Below are 15,295 nucleotides of genomic sequence, written 5' to 3'. Positions count from 1 at the left end.
CCCATACATGGGTAGCTTAATACGAGAATTTCAGAGCGTACAGTACGCGAAGAGAAACAACAGTAACAGGGGGAAAGGCAACGTCTACAGTACTGTATCTTTTTTGGTTCAATGGATTAACTCTTATCGGGGGTTTAGGCGCCTTTTCCCGCCCTTTACCACACGCCCGCCATGCTCTCGAGGTTGCAGCAATCCCCTCGACGTGCATAAAATCCTGGACGCGGATCTTCTCAGTTGGAGAAATTCATACTCTGCGTTACATCGTAGGGGGGCTAAGCGGCTCGGGGTTAGCCTTTGCGATGGTAACTATACCGGTGCCTACCATGATGCCCTGTTCTATCTGCTACGACGTCTCGTTCGCCTCGCCATCTTCACATGCCCTGAATAATAGTCGGTATATGGTCAATCATCTTGGTGCCTGCCTGCGTCTATATTGACTATATTGACGGTGATATTATCCTCTGCGAACTAGGGATTTCCTTGTCTATCAGGTCTCATAGGTTCATACCTAGATTCCTACGCGGAACCGCAATATTAAATTCGCTAAGATAAATTACTGGAGCTGCTTTCGTCCTGACTAGGAAATGGAAAGGAACCGGTGAGCTCTCCCTTGATTCCTCATGATCCCTTCTCCTTCTTGCGCTCTCCAAGGGTGTAAATCAGGTGTGAGGGACTTGTTCTTCTCAACTGACCGCGTGGTTACCTGGATCAAGCATGAGTTGTCGATTATGATATTCCACCACGAATCCTTCTGGGTCACATGGTGAGCTCTCTAGCTCCTATATTCAGCTGCCAATTGACCAGCTAAACCCACTAAAGGGTGATCATGCCGCCATCTCCCCGTTTGACAGCTTGACTCGTCACCAACAGCGTGCAACTTTCCCGGTTTCCTGTCAACCCTGTTTTCTTTTTCCTTGAAACTATCGGTAGTTGAGTAGGCAAACGCAACCAATCTAGCGGGCTGCTTGAAGATCAACGGCACATCCAGTTCGAACATGTTTGCTTAATTCGGACCAAAGCCTCCAGCTCAAGACATCGATCTATCGACATTTCGATGTAATAAATTCTGGAAACGGTGAGATAGGTTGGCACTTTTGATAACTCTCTAGACTGAGACATCCTAGTGTAGAGTAAGTCGTCAAGTCACCTTCCTTACTACCCTTGCTGGCCCAGAACCTCAGAAGAGTCCTTGGCGTATCTCGACGTTTAGTTGGTCCATGTTGAAATAGCAGGCTACTACTGATTGAGTAAGTGAGCCCAAGATGCCTGTCCTCTGTCACCCTCACCCTGCTCTGCAATGCACCATGATCAGCCATCACACGCTATTCGGATGAGAGCGAACCCTACAGTCTGCCAGGATCAGGAAGATCCTGAGACATGTCTTCTGCGTGTCTAATCCCGCCGGCTCCGAAGCAGTACTTCACTGGACAACGTTTGCCGTTCACGTAACGGTGACGGGCTCGAGGAAGGGCATGAAACAAAACTATACCCAGCGAGAATGCCGCTTCCCACTCCGGGCACTACATACATATTGCACACGAGTCCATCTCCTCTCTCATGCATGAGAATCTAGCACGAACAGGAACATGCGTGAATGACTACCTAGACAATGGCCCAGAACAGACGGTTGATTATTTCCGCCTCGTCTTCGTCCTCGTTCTTCTCACTGCCGAGGACAAAACATGGGCCCTGGTAGAGGAACCTTGAAGATCAGCACGGCAACTATGTAGAGTTTACACCCTAGCCACTGTAACCTTCTCCAAACGATGCGGCGTAGCTGTAGATCTTGTTTCCGCGGCGCGAGATAGGATGGGATACGTGATAGCAGCGATAGGCAGGCTTATGAGACATGGCTTTATGCCAGTGACTACAGAGTCGTACGACTTGCAGTTTGACTGGACCCACGAATCCATCCTTCTTATCTGAAGAGAAGCGAAGTGATGGGCTGGGGGTGTTTGAGCCGCTGTGATCACAATACCACCCACACTGCATACACGGTAGTTACACATTGATTACTCTCTACGTCAAGACGTGGTCAATACGTGTTAACCAAAACATGACTCTTGTTCATGGACGAATGGTAGGCATCAAATGTCATCTCGAAACCATGATAGGGATACTATTGCTCATAGTGTCATAGAGATGCCATTTGCGGGCTCACTCCCGAAAAGGGTTGAGCGAATCTATCTGTCTGTCTGTGGGAGCCAAGTGTTGAAGGCCGTGTTCATATCGCGTCTTTCTCTCTACCTATCTATCTAGCAGCGCTTACTCTCGGTTCTGTTATCCTCAAGGGCCGCCACCATTGATCGTCAACTCGTCCAACTTCTCCTTGAGCTCGTGATTCGGCTTGAGGGTACCATTTGTTCCATTCTCGCCATTGACGGGCTCAGCAGACGTTTCCCCGCTCGTCAGCCCCTTTCTAATGGCAAGGACACTGTCGACGATGACTGCATCGATGCCTTGCTTGACTTGACGCTGTAAGGATGGTCAGTAAAATCGACATTCATCTTGCTGTGTATGCTTAAACTTACCCGAACCATCTCAGGATCGTTGTTTAGTGTGCCATAGCTGAAGCATACGATTCCGTTCTCCTTGACGATCTTGATCAGGCGAGGGCTGTTGACGAAAGGCTCTGCGGCAGCGACAATACCCAACAGGTTCCAGCGTCTCGCGAATCGAATGGCTTCCTGTAAGGATGATGCTCGTATATCACAGACTTCACAGCAGCCTGCGTCTGTCAAGAAGAGGATAGGGATAGAAGGCTGCTTATAGCTTAGACAAAGGCAGATGTCAGGGTTGAAAGAGCTGAAGATGATGTGGCGCTCTCCAGCAAGGTCGTAGACCTTAGAGAGTACTGTATCACAGAAGGAGTTGAGCTCTACTGCATACGTGTCCATCTCGTGCTCTTCACTCTCGTGAAGCATGGGGTACTTCATCTCGATGTTGAAGCCAGTTTCTTGAGGAAGTTCTCGGAAGAGCTCCTCAAGAGTGGCGAAAGGAGCTTGAATAAAGTTTCCTCTCGTGTTGCCCTTGAAGCCCTTATCCTTGAAGTCCTTTGTATGCTTCATGCGTTCATCCAACTCATCAGGTCCACTGCCAGCGAATCCCATAGATTGCGAGCGTTTAGGTGCTAGGCTGTTGCTACGGGCCCGGAAATCGCCCGGTTCGCCTGTGGGTGCAGGCTTCTTTCTTGGTTGTTGCTTGGAATCTCGATTCTTGTCGGGGTTGATGTGCAAGAATTGCTCCAGCGTCAAGGTATGGACTGGTGCATCAATACCTGTCTCACTGACGAGGAAGTCATGATAGATAACCGGAACATGGTCCTTGGTCAGTTGAACATCAAACTCGACATATTGAGCTCCAAGATTAGCCGCAGCAATGAAAGACGGCAGAGTATTCTCTCCCAGCTGGAGAGACCTGTTACTTGTCAGGTTCTTGCCGAGTCCTCGGTGACCAATCACCATGGTTGACTCCAGCTTCTTCCAGTACGTCTGTCTCGATGTGATTTCCATATTGGGGTGATGGAAAGGGGTGATGACCAAGAAGTTGAAGTTGACGGTTCCAATGACATCGAAGCTGCTTGACATGATGGGAACGCAAACGTCTCCTTGTAGATTCATGCGGCTAGATCCCAGTGTTTGCCTGACAGAAGACAAGAGCGCCACAGCACGTCCAACCTTGTGCTTGTCGTTGCCCGAGTAAGTTGGGACGATATCGAAAAGGAGTTTCACCTTAGCAGCATCTGTTGTCGTGAAAACAACAGGCTCAGTGGCGATGCTGTCATGCACTGGGAGATCGATAATGGTGGGCTCACCGCTGGCACCAGTAGCAGACACAACAATCGATAGAGCGGTGTCAAGTTGCGTGTTATGAGCTTCGGTAAGTGGAACACGATCCAAGCTGACTGGTTCAATATTCTTTCGCATGTCCATCGATCCTAGACTAACAAGAACAAGGCTCTCATTGGTCAAATATCGATGACCGAAGCTCTTGATAGCAGCATCAGGAGCACGCGAGCCATTGTTGATTCCGTTACCATTCGAGCGACGTTCGCCGATAGATGACATGTCCGAGGGAGTTGGCTGCAATGTGTCGACAGGTCGAGTTGGGGGTGATTCGGCCTCAACATTGTTGGTCTCGAGCAGTCGCGCAATGTCCATATGACCTCTCAACGCAGCATGCTCTCTCGCCGTCCAGCCTGATGAATCAAGACGGGTGATGTCTGCTCCAGCTTCTACCAGAAGTTCGACAACGTTGTACTTGCCATCCACAGCGGCAACATGAAGAGGAGTCCACGAGTAGGTGCTCTCTGTAGCTTCAAGATCCGCCTTCTGGTCTGGGGTTCCTTTCAGGATAATCCGAGCGCACTCTTCGTGTCCGAATCTAGCTGCGACATGAAGAGCAGTCTCGTCGGTCTTGTCCCTCCAGTTAATATCAACACCAGCCTCAATAAGAAGCTGTACGATGCCACTGTAGTTGGACTTAGTGGCAATGGCCAGCACAGCACCCGATTTGGAGATAGACTTTCGAATTTCGGCCTTGTACGGGCTGCTTCCCTCCCAATTCTCGCCCTGGAGCAGAGCTTGAGTGGTTAAAGGATGGCCTCCAACAACGCTGAGATGGAGGGGTGCATAGCCATCGTTATCCTGCCACTCAGGTGTATCAATTCCATCCTTGACATGGAATTGGTCCCATTGCTGCATCTTGGACATAATGATTTGACACACGACCACAATGCCGAACTGAGCTGCGTAATGGAGCGGCATGCGTCCGAACGAGTCACGGCTCTTGAGCGCAACCCTCTGCTCTGGGCGCAATTGCTCAAGCAAAAAGATAAAAAGTTGGACAGCCTCATCGTCTTTGGTCAAAAGCAGAGACTCCTTCTGGTTCAGTGACTGGGGCGCCTTAGATGTTGCCAGACCAGGTTCAAGGTGCTTGTTACTGAATTGCGAGCCTGCAGGGACGGGCCGAGATTTTGAGTCCTGCTCTCCTTCGGGAACCGATTTTGTCCGGCCAATGTGAATTACCAGACGATGTATACAGTTACGAGCGTTGATATCATCTGGTTCGTCCAGACTTTTGAGGTTGCTTAGAAGAAAAGCGAGGCATGTTTTCGAACGCGAGGAAATAGATCGCTGCAAGAGACCAAGCATAAGCGGCTGGGCGCCTTCTTCGATGACATTGCTTGTTTTGAGGCCAGCCTCGAGAGCAGGAACATCGTCGTGGCGTACAGCCTGGTCAAGGGCATCGAGCTGAGCTTGAGGCAGGCTCAGCATACCCTTAGCTGAGGCACGACCCAGGGAACGGGTCGAATGCTCAGACATTGTGTCATCGAAAGTCTGGGCTTCAGAGAGCACAGACATCCACTTGTTAATCTCATCGAGAAGTCTTGTTGTGTTTGCTTGTTTGGCGAAAGGCTTGACTTTGACCTTTGTATCAATGTAGGGACCCTGTGTGACAAGATCCGGAACCTTCTTGTCAAGCTTCTTTGTGATCTTGACGAAGCCCTTGTGGTTAATCTCACCAAACCATTGCAAATTTCGGAACTGACTTCTCAGCTCAAGCAGAGCTCCCATAACTTCCTCCACTTCATCCTGATCCAGGGTAGCGACTACATCGGCGGTTCGTCCATATCGGTTCTGGAGGAGGTTCAGACGGCGACAAAACTCTGCGTATTTCTTGTTGTAGAAAAAGTCGACATCTTCGAGGTTTCGATCAAGAGCGAAAAAGAATTCTGCATCGAGGGTTAGGGGAGAGGCTCAGTGTGCGACACCAAGAGTCGTCAAAGCCGCCCACCTGCAGGATCCACCTTTTCTCCATTCCTTGCTTTCTCTGCTGCTGCTTTTACAAGCTTCTTAAGACCCTTGTAGTTGATATACGAGCCCGCCCACTCGGGGACCTGGTTGCGCGGTAGGCTAAAGAGAGCAGTGAGTCGGTTGTGTTGAAAGCACATATTGTATGAGTACTCACTTCCTTCCGAATTTCATGCTGTGTAAATCTCTAATCGGAGTAACAAAGAAGATAAGAAAGATCGATCGGGAGGTAACGCGGCCGTAGCGCAGAAAGGTTGTGTTGGCGTAGAAGAGCTTGCTTCACAGCACACCGCGTTTCGACAATTTATAGTTGTCCAACACAGGAAGCTTCTGGTCGCAGGGCGCAATCACAGAAAACCGTGTCAACAACCAAATTGACAAACGTTTTTCTCTCTCTTTCCTGGTCAAATGCAACACAAATGCTTATCCTCGCAGGCCAGTGACGTCAAAGCAAGTTGCGCGAGGTGCACAATCAAGAGTAACCAGTGAATTGACCAAGAGGTGACAGAGCAGGTGACGTATAACTCATGGGAACTTCTCACCAGTCACCAAGAGGGTATGACAAAGATGTAGAAGAGAAAGAGAGAAAGAGAGAAAAAGGAGGGAATGACGAAGCTACTGGAGATATGTAATGGAGACTGACTGGAACTGACTGGATCCAGTTCTCACTCGCTCGTTCGCTCGCTCGCTCACACAAACAGAATCTTAAGAACAAAAGCCTAGAAACAAGAAAAAAAGAACAAGGCCAAACTGATTCTTGAAACAACATTCGTCGATCCGATAGATGATGGATCCATGGATTTGATGTGATCCATCCAATGTGGGGGAGAAGGTACCTGTTTGTCGCACTGACATATTGGGGTAGCTCAAAGTACCGCCTCGTACTTGAGGTGCTGTACCTGGGCTGTACCAGGCTGCACAAGGACCCCTAAGAAAATGGAGTCGAGCCTGCCAATCCAATTGGCCCCGTGGACCCCCTACGGCCTCGTGACTGGACGGCACGATTCAGTGCGCACCCACTGAAGAGGTCGCATCGTGACCCCTTGGAACCTGTCAAGTTCCAGGGACGGACAATGCGGCTGGAGTTTTGATGAGTACAGTGTCAGCTGACGACGAAACTTACTATAGATTGCAGTTAAGGTTGCAGACCGCCATTCATGGCTGGGCTCTTTTCTCAATGAGTGTTAGATACTGTGCTACAAACACCAATTGTCAACTCATGACCAGGGGTTAACCCAAGATGACGAACGGAAACGCTTAGTGGCGGCGCTTTTGGCTGCATCCTCGCGCATTGTCAACTCGGGCGCGGCCGAGGTCACAGTTACAATACCAAGTCAAGGGAGACAAGAAAACTTGGGATCTCTGTTCTAAGTGATAAAGCATTTAGGTAAATTTAGTATAGACTTTGTAGGGTTTTAGATCAGTTAATTTTAGTACCCTAGGTCAAGGTCAGAAGTTTTCTTGCTCCCTGAGGCAAGCTTAAGATAAGGCGACAAGATGCTTAACCACTGGAAATGATAAGCTTCTCTACCTAAGAGTATGTCATGCTGATAAAGTCATGGTACGTTTATAATTCATGTTCTATGCTGATGCAGGTTCTAATATGTAAGTGCCATATACAATACACAAAAGGAATGCATGTCAGTGAGATAATCAAAAGTATGTTACATGCGGCTCATCGCTTTCCAATTCCTAACCAAAACTCGCCCTCTGCAAATATCCCACTTGCTGGTCTGTCACAGGCCATGCCGTTAGCCGCATTGGCCTCGCTCTCAATGTAAGCTCTGCTGCATTTGCATTCATCCGCTTAACCGTTATCGCCTTTTGAGCCGAGATTATATCCAGCTCCTCATCTCGTAAAAGAGTCCCGACTTCTTCCTTACCTTGCTCCTCTGATGTATCTCGCCTTAATTCTCGCACCTCCTCAACGACATTACCGCTCTCAGCGCGGCTATTATTCGAATGTTGAAAGGACTTGCATTCCGTAATACCTCTCTCCACTCGTTCTGAAAGAGGAAGCTGTGACATAACGTCCATAATCTCCCTGTTCAACTCCACTGTTTGATCCGCCGCGGCGTTTCCAATGTGGAAGGCCATTGACATACGGAACTCAGGTGAAAATTCGGGATAGAGTAGTTTGCTCTCGATGGAGCGTGCCGTCTTTCCAACCAAGTCTTGTTCCTTCCAAAGCGCTTCGATCTGGAGTAGTCTTCTTTTTGAAGCGCTGACAGGGTCTAAAGCCGAATTCCGAGTCTGTACACCTGACTCTTGCATATCGATTTGAGATGTCGAGTCTGCGCTTGCCAGATCGCTCAGGAACTTGTAGAAATCGTAACGTGATATAGACAAATTGTCGAGAGTCGATGTGGGCACTTCACCGCTTGCATCTCCAAGACCAGCGAGGTCGAGAAGAACACGCACCCGACCGATGAGGTAACATGTGTCTTGATCCCTCCCAAGTAGCATTGAAGGCCATGTAATTGAACAGTCAGTGAATCCTTGGATGAGGCGCACAGCAGATCTCCAGTCAAGAGCCAAAATACACTCATCAAACAACTGCCTGATCACATGCGTGCTGAGCACAACCTTGGTCTTCATGCACGACACGAAAAACTCAGCAGCCTGATCAAACAGCTTCATGTGTAAAAGACCTTGGATAGCAGCCTCAATGAGAGGCTTGTCCAGTGGCGCATGCTCCCAGAAATAGTCACCCGTCTGCGTCCATGTCTGAACCTTGTAGCTCTTGCGCCTTTCGTCAACTGCTCCATCAGATGTTTCATCCGCCAGTCTTCGTCTCAGTTTGGCACCTGTCTCACCATCGAGACCAGCGAGACTTGCAAGACTGCGCAAGAAGCGACCATGGTTGCCTGAATTTTTGTAGTGATTCAAGATGGCGACAAACGTTGATGGAGTTGGTCTAAGTCGGCGGTAGTAGTAGAAAGAGTTCACCACTGGCTCTGATAGGTACTTGTAACCGTGCTTATCAAAAGCAACGATCAACGTATTGTACGTGTGCATATCGGCCGGATATGCAGATACAAGCAGATTATAACACACTCTGCCCACCTTTTCCTTGAGGCTCAGTGTTGACCCCACGACTTTGCGAAGATCAGAGTTCAAGTCGATCCGGTTCTTTATCACCCTCTCAGGGTCATTTTCCACAAGATATCTGAAAGAAGTTCTGTCGTTTGCGAGTTGCATGGCCTCGTCGAAGCTGGGGCTTGGCAAATTGGATTTGTCATGGGCATTGGCCCGTTTGAGTAATTGTTGAATGAGATGGCTGAGCGTGCGTCCGGCGTTATGGAGCTGTTTGGTATTTAACGGGGTTCTTTGACGGATGCTAACATCTGTTTCCTCGCGCATAATGACTTGTTCAAGGTGATCGTAGTCCGTACGTCTAAGAGTATCCATCGTAGCTTGGTCGGGGCGCTCGTATTCCTCGGTATGTACTCGGTTCAGGAACTCGTCGATTCGGATGGTAGCAGGTTTGTAAATCTCCTTCATATACGGTCGGTTTGTGTATAAACTCTTGATGGCTCCCCATAATTGATCCATCTGGAGTAGTGTCACTTCATTCTGGGCGGAGTCAATGCCATTCGTCGTCTGGCTGGCTTCGAGATTTCGGAGTTGAAGCTGTGCCAATTCACGCCTCGTCTCCTCCAATTGCCGGTCCAATTCCTGCCTTCGGTCCTCCTTTCGTACGGCATCGACAATGGCGGCAGTCGCAAACATGGAGCTGTAGCATGCTGTGAAGATGTCGGCAAAGGTGACTTTTCGTGGTCGAGCCGTGGTTGTCACTCGCCGGCCGAGAGAGCTCACGACGGATTCGCAGGCGCGACATCCGCAGCGATGGACCTGGCCGGCCCTCGACCACAAAGCCTGCATTTTAAGTGGCGGTCTGAAGATCAGGACATCGCTCTGGAGCGATTGAGGGTCGTTGCTGTCGGCAATCGTTCAATTGAGGTGTTTCATGGAGCCATCATCAATCAAGAAATTGGCCAGTCACAGATCATTCGATTATTGAAGTCACGTGGGGCTTATGCCCAGTTGACCGCGGGTGCAGCTGGAATGCGCTATCGTCACACCCCACCACATCCCACTAGAAGCTCATCGATACTGGAGCTCTTGAAACGACTGTATTTTGCTTCTAAAGCTTACAACGTCTAAGAATACTATAGCCCAACTCCGAGACTTGCCATCTCGATTGCTTTTCACACATTACAATATGTTTGCTCTGTACCTAACAGCTGACTTGCAAGGGTATGTACTAACAAGTTTTCACCAACTCAAGTGAGCTTCACTGACGTGAGGGGCAATCTCAATATGACAGGGTCACAAACTTGCGCCCTGACGATACTCAAGACAACCCTTTTTGGTACATGTTCAAGGTTCAGTGTACTTCTTGTCGAGAGACTCATGCCAACCATGTTGGAGTCAACCGATTTGTACGTACTGGTTCGCCAGATTGAAAAGATATACTGATACCTTATGAAGGAGACCAATGAGATGAGTGGAAGTCGAGGAGAGGCCAACTTTGTATGGAAGTGCAAGAACTGCAAGGTGACTTATTTAATACCAAGTTGTTTTCATCCTACTAATATTGTGTAAAGCGAGAGTCATCAGCCTCTGTCAAGGCTGGACCGTTCCCTTATGAACAAACTGAGCCAGCCAAGCCTCAAAAGATCCTCGAGTTTGACTGCAGAGGTCTGGAGTTCACCGAATTCAAGGCTGAGGTATGTGAATAAGTCATTGGATGGAGAGAAAATTAACAAACTGTCAGGGTGAATGGCTGGCCGAGGGCGCTGAGACAGGTACCAAGTTTACTGGTATTGACTTGGAGGAGGGCGAGTGGTTCGAATATGACGAGAAGTCCAACGAGGAAGTCAGCATCAATGAAGTCAAGTGGGAAATTCGCCGCTCTTGAGGTGACTTGGAGTTCGTGTTGACGTTGGGTTGAGCTGTCTGGTGTTTTGGAGCGTGCGGGCAGAGAGGTTGTATTATTTGAACAGGATAGAAAAGCCATATAAATGAGATGAACTCGAGTAAGTTTGAGGAATGAAATTTCCCCTACAATATAGTCATAACTATACGTCAGTTCTGAATGTGAAAGATATAAGTTACTGTTTACCTATCCCTTGCCTGATGGGCAACGAATTGGCCAATCATATCATCAAAATGTATCTTATCAGACCCGCTTTTCACCATGTCTGTCCGCAAAGGTTCCTTCAAGCAACTCGAGCTTCGATCTCAAATCAACTTCAACAAATCAAAAGATTTTAAGCACCGGCTTTTCAAAATGGCGGTCTCAGAACTTCCAGGAACTATCGATTTCCTCACGGATGCAGCACATCTCCTGCGGGCCACGGCCCCAGAGACTTCTGCTCATCTGATGAGCCAACGCGGCCATCTTCTTCAGCAATATGGCGTAATACTTTCAGACGTTCAGCGGCAACACGTATGTGGAGGCTGTGGAATTATCATGATACTAGGTCAAGAAGCGACATTGAAGTTAGACGCTCGAAAAAGTCTTCAAAAGAAGACCAAGAGCAAAAGGTCAAGCGGCAACTCGACCCCTAAACCAACACAAGATCCTCAGGGACCCTGCAAGATTTTGCACTGCGACAACTGCCAACGAGATGCCAAAATTGTTATGCCCCCTCCAGGGCCAGTTGTGAGGCGAAAGACAGCACAGTCGAAAGTCAAGAAAGTTTCTGCACCTGTCGAGCAGCCCAAGCAAACTTCGAATGCCAGCAGCAAGAAAAGAGCCAAAAATCGAAAGGCTGGTTTACAAGCCTTGCTTTCAGGACAAAAGCAGCAAACGACGAATCCACTCAGTCTTTCTCGCTTTATGAAATGAGAAATACCAGTGTATGCCTTGCTATCATGACTTCTATCCCATGGATAGAGTACCTACAGTACAGGTCAATCGGATGAATCTAGGCCCGCCATCCTGAGTCATTGCCGCAGGTGCGTCCCGAACGTTCTAGCGTCTGCCTCCAAAGTCTGCACCCTGGACCCCATGACATAACTGGGCTTGCCCCTCCAAAAATTTCATGACCCCTCCATGGATTCAACCACCAAAAGACGATTGGATTTTCAAGATTCGATCCCAGCAGACAAAAAAATAAAAATGGCTGCCGAAGATACAACCAAGCAAACTCCCGAGGAGTTCTTCCAGAGCATCGGTGACAAGGTTAACAAACTTGCGCCTGCTGCTGTTGATGCCCAAAATGCCGACGACGACGAGCGCGCTGTCGAAGAGATTGAGTCTCTGTGCATGAACTGCGGCAAGAATGTGAGTCAAATCATCTTAGAGCAAGTCGCATAGAGAAACAGCTAACAAAAATGTATAGGGCGTCACCAGACTTCTTCTCACCGCGATCCCCTACTTCCGCGAAGTCGTTATCATGTCCTTCTCCTGCGAGCACTGCCACACCCAGAACAACGAGATCCAGGCTGCCGGAACCGTCCAGCCCAAGGGAACACACTACGAGCTGCGCTTGACAAACCTCGCCGACTTTTCGCGACAGGTCGTCAAGTCAGATACCGCCACCGTCAAGTTCATCGAGCTGGATCTCGAGATTCCTGCTGGCCGCGGCCAGCTTACAAATGTCGAGGGTCTCCTGACCACTGTCATTGAGGATCTTGAGATGGGACAAGAGGCGCGAAAGGAGCAGGCTCCTGAGGTGTATGTTAAGGTTGCTGAGATTATCGCCAAGGGTCGCGCCATGTTGATGGGCGATGCCTTTCCCTTCCGTGTCTGGGTCGATGACCCTGCCGGAAACTCCTTCATTGCCCCTGATCTCAAGGATGGTGTTGGAAAGTGGGAGAAGCATGAGTATGCCCGAACTGCTGAACAGAATGCCGCCCTTGGTCTCTCCGACTCCGACGCCAACGCTGAGCAAGCACAAAACCCTGGCTTGACTGCTGATGGCGAAATCATCCCCAACGAGGTTTACAGCTTTCCCGCAACATGCCCTGGCTGCATGCACCCTTGCACCACACATATGAAGATGGTCGACATTCCACACTTCAAGCAAGTTGTTCTCATGTCCACTGTGTGTGACGACTGCGGCTACCGCTCCAACGATGTCAAGACTGGTGGTGAGATTCCTGAGAAGGGCGAGAAGATCACCCTCGAAGTCAATGACAGCGCCGACCTGGCACGCGATATTCTCAAGAGTGAGACTTGTAGTCTTGAGTGCCCCGAACTTAAGCTCCAGGTCAACCCCGGTACCCTGGGTGGTCGCTTCACTACTGTTGAAGGTCTCCTGACCCAGGTCCGTGGTGACCTTCACTCTCAGATCTTCGAGGCCGATGGTTCGGGCCAGGGTGGTGACTCCCTTGCCAGTGAGGAGAAGTCTCAGTGGACCGCCTTCTTTGATGGCCTTGATGCCGGCATCCGAGGCGAGAAGCCCTTCACAATTATTCTTACCGACCCCTTCGCGAGCAGTTACGTTCAGCCTCTCGTAGACCCCCCTGCTCCTGACCCTAAGATTCACCGTGAGAACTATACCCGCACAGATGAGGAAGAGGAGGAGCTTGGTCTCAAGGACATGAAGTTGGAGAACTACGGAGAGCAGGAGGAGGATAAGAAGGGGGGCGAGGGAAAGGAGACTGAGACTGCCGCTGAGAGGTAGCACTTGATGTAGTTCTCCTTTCCTGTTTTCTTTTAAAAGTTCAGCCTATAGATGAAGCAATGATTACAAAGTTATGATTCAATGTGATTCCATATGTCCGTTCATGCTGTGCCACTCTGCTTGTTCCTCTTAAGGCCAAACATCTGGATGATTTCCGTCCAGAAGCCCACAGGCACCTCCTCAAAGGTCGCTTCATACGCATCGATCAAGGGTCTCTCCCAGACAAGATCAGCCTCGGATGCCTTGATGAATTTTGTTTTCTTGGCAAACTTCCAACCGAAAAAGGTGATGGGCGCAACAAGAACCATTGTGTAATAAGTGAAGAAGCCACTAATGGTGAAGCTGCCAGGCAGGAATACGCTGTATCCATAGCAGCAGACAACACATGTGAGGAACGCGGCTGAGATATAAGCGCTGTAGGGCTGGAACCAGCCACAGTAAGGGAGTGTCTTTCGGTCGATACCCTGTGTTTTACAAGCTCGGTAGAAGTAAATGTACGTAATTGAGATCACGATATGGTCGATGATCTGAGCGGCGGTGATGATGTTGGTGAGCCAGGTGAGGACAACAACGGAGTCGTTTGAGACGGCCAAAAAAGCTAGAAACGGGAACAGCATGACGATTCCTAGACAGTAAACGGGGAGACCGAAGGATGTGCATTTGAGTAGGAATTTTGGGGCTTGTCCCTCAAGAGCCAGACCGTAAAGAGACCGGGTGCCGTAGTATGTCAGGGCGTTGCCAGCCGAGAAGATACTTGAGACGAGAAGCCCATTCACGACATGAGGAAGAACTCGTATTCCAAGATTCCCCATGGCGATAACGTATGGAGAAGCAGCTCCTGTTCCAGCACCGTCACCCCCGCTAACGACACCAACAAGGGTAGGATCATTATAAGGAAGAATTATGCCCACGCAGAGAGATGACAAGATGAAGAAGATACCGAACCGGATGTATGTGGTTTTGAAGGCATTCTTGAGATAAACGCGCGGTAACTTGGCTTCTCCAGCGATCATAGAGACATACTCAGGGCCAACACAGGTGAAAGCGGCGATCCAAAGGGAGCCGAGAAACCCCTGAAATCTTCCAAGATCGCCGTTTGTTAAATACTCTGCGAAAGAGCCTGGATTGCTCCAGTAGCGGAAGCCGTATGCATCGTGTTGAGGATTACCGCCGACCATCGTGATGAAGGTGAAGAAGAAGACGATGAAGAAGAGGATGACTTTTCCGATTGAGAGCCAGAATTCAGCTTCGCCAAACCATTTCACAGCACCCACGTTGATGACACTAGGATATGCATGTTAATAGGAATTGAACGGAGTATGAGGTTCGAACTCACCCATAAAGCACAATACAAGCCGCAACAACAGCTGCGACAGGTATATCATCCCTCCAAAACTTAAGCACAACATTTAGAGCCGATATCTCAAACGGCACTAAAAGAGCCTCATACAAGAAGAAATTCCACCCAACCATAAACCCAAAGGCTTCATCAACCCAGTGTCCCGCCATTCTAATGAAAGCACCAGACACCGGATGCTGCACCGCCATCTCAGCCATGCAGTTATTCACAAGGCCTACCATGACAGCGTATAATGTGTAGGCGAGGAAAAGACTTCCTGGGCCACCATGGGCGAGGCCAGTGCCGATGGAGACGAAGACCGCTGTTCCGATTGAGCCACCTATGGCGATAAGCTGGATTTGACGGTTACCTAGCTTGCGGTGGAGTTGGGAGGTGTGAGTTATTGTGCCTTGGATGATGCTGCCGTTGGAGGGCGCTTGTTTGAGCTTGTGGTCTTGGGTACTTGGTGTTTCTATATGTTGTTTTTCGTCGTGGGAAGCCAT

General features: G+C 49.3%; 6 protein-coding genes across 6 annotated transcripts; 3 read left to right on the top strand and 3 right to left on the bottom strand.

Moving 5' to 3' along the window:
• Positions 1–2,286: 2,286 nt before the first annotated feature.
• BKA55DRAFT_589003 (Glycerophosphoryl diester phosphodiesterase family-domain-containing protein) lies at positions 2,287–5,987 on the bottom strand (the record flags this gene model as incomplete). Its single annotated transcript, XM_046194866.1, has 4 exons — positions 2,287–2,475; positions 2,532–5,734; positions 5,797–5,915; positions 5,971–5,987. The coding sequence occupies 4 exons, from the start codon at positions 5,985–5,987 to the stop codon at positions 2,287–2,289; spliced, it is 3,528 nt and encodes a 1,175-aa protein (XP_046057369.1).
• A 1,286-nt stretch (positions 5,988–7,273) lies between these two features.
• BKA55DRAFT_552208 (uncharacterized protein) lies at positions 7,274–9,784 on the bottom strand. The gene has a single exon (XM_046191415.1). The coding sequence runs from the start codon at positions 9,696–9,698 to the stop codon at positions 7,506–7,508; it is 2,193 nt and encodes a 730-aa protein (XP_046057368.1). The 5' UTR covers positions 9,699–9,784; the 3' UTR covers positions 7,274–7,505.
• Positions 9,785–9,905: 121 nt separating this feature from the next.
• BKA55DRAFT_552207 (uncharacterized protein) lies at positions 9,906–10,909 on the top strand. Its single transcript, XM_046191414.1, has 5 exons — positions 9,906–10,073; positions 10,144–10,258; positions 10,308–10,373; positions 10,424–10,546; positions 10,594–10,909. The coding sequence occupies exons 1-5, from the start codon at positions 10,039–10,041 to the stop codon at positions 10,735–10,737; spliced, it is 483 nt and encodes a 160-aa protein (XP_046057367.1). The 5' UTR covers positions 9,906–10,038; the 3' UTR covers positions 10,738–10,909.
• A 107-nt stretch (positions 10,910–11,016) lies between these two features.
• BKA55DRAFT_533190 (uncharacterized protein) lies at positions 11,017–11,670 on the top strand (the record flags this gene model as incomplete). The annotated part of the gene is made up of 1 exon (XM_046189433.1): positions 11,017–11,670. One exon carries the CDS (start codon positions 11,017–11,019, stop codon positions 11,668–11,670), a length of 654 nt encoding a protein of 217 aa, XP_046057366.1.
• A 273-nt stretch (positions 11,671–11,943) lies between these two features.
• On the top strand, positions 11,944–13,453 carry BKA55DRAFT_497060 (ZPR1 zinc-finger domain-containing protein; the record flags this gene model as incomplete). Its single annotated transcript, XM_046186429.1, has 2 exons — positions 11,944–12,108; positions 12,167–13,453. The coding sequence occupies 2 exons, from the start codon at positions 11,944–11,946 to the stop codon at positions 13,451–13,453; spliced, it is 1,452 nt and encodes a 483-aa protein (XP_046057365.1).
• Positions 13,454–13,554: 101 nt separating this feature from the next.
• Positions 13,555–15,295, bottom strand: BKA55DRAFT_632262 (amino acid permease/ SLC12A domain-containing protein; the record flags this gene model as incomplete). The annotated part of the gene is made up of 2 exons (XM_046196961.1): positions 13,555–14,737; positions 14,790–15,295. 2 exons carry the CDS (start codon positions 15,293–15,295, stop codon positions 13,555–13,557), a joined length of 1,689 nt encoding a protein of 562 aa, XP_046057364.1.

The sequence above is a fragment of the Fusarium redolens genome (genome assembly GCF_020744475.1).
Source record: "Fusarium redolens strain MPI-CAGE-AT-0023 chromosome Unknown BKA55scaffold_1, whole genome shotgun sequence".
NCBI lineage: Eukaryota > Fungi > Ascomycota > Sordariomycetes > Hypocreales > Nectriaceae > Fusarium > Fusarium redolens.
Note: the sequence above shows the minus strand (reverse complement) of the source record. Positions and strands in the feature narration are given on the sequence as shown.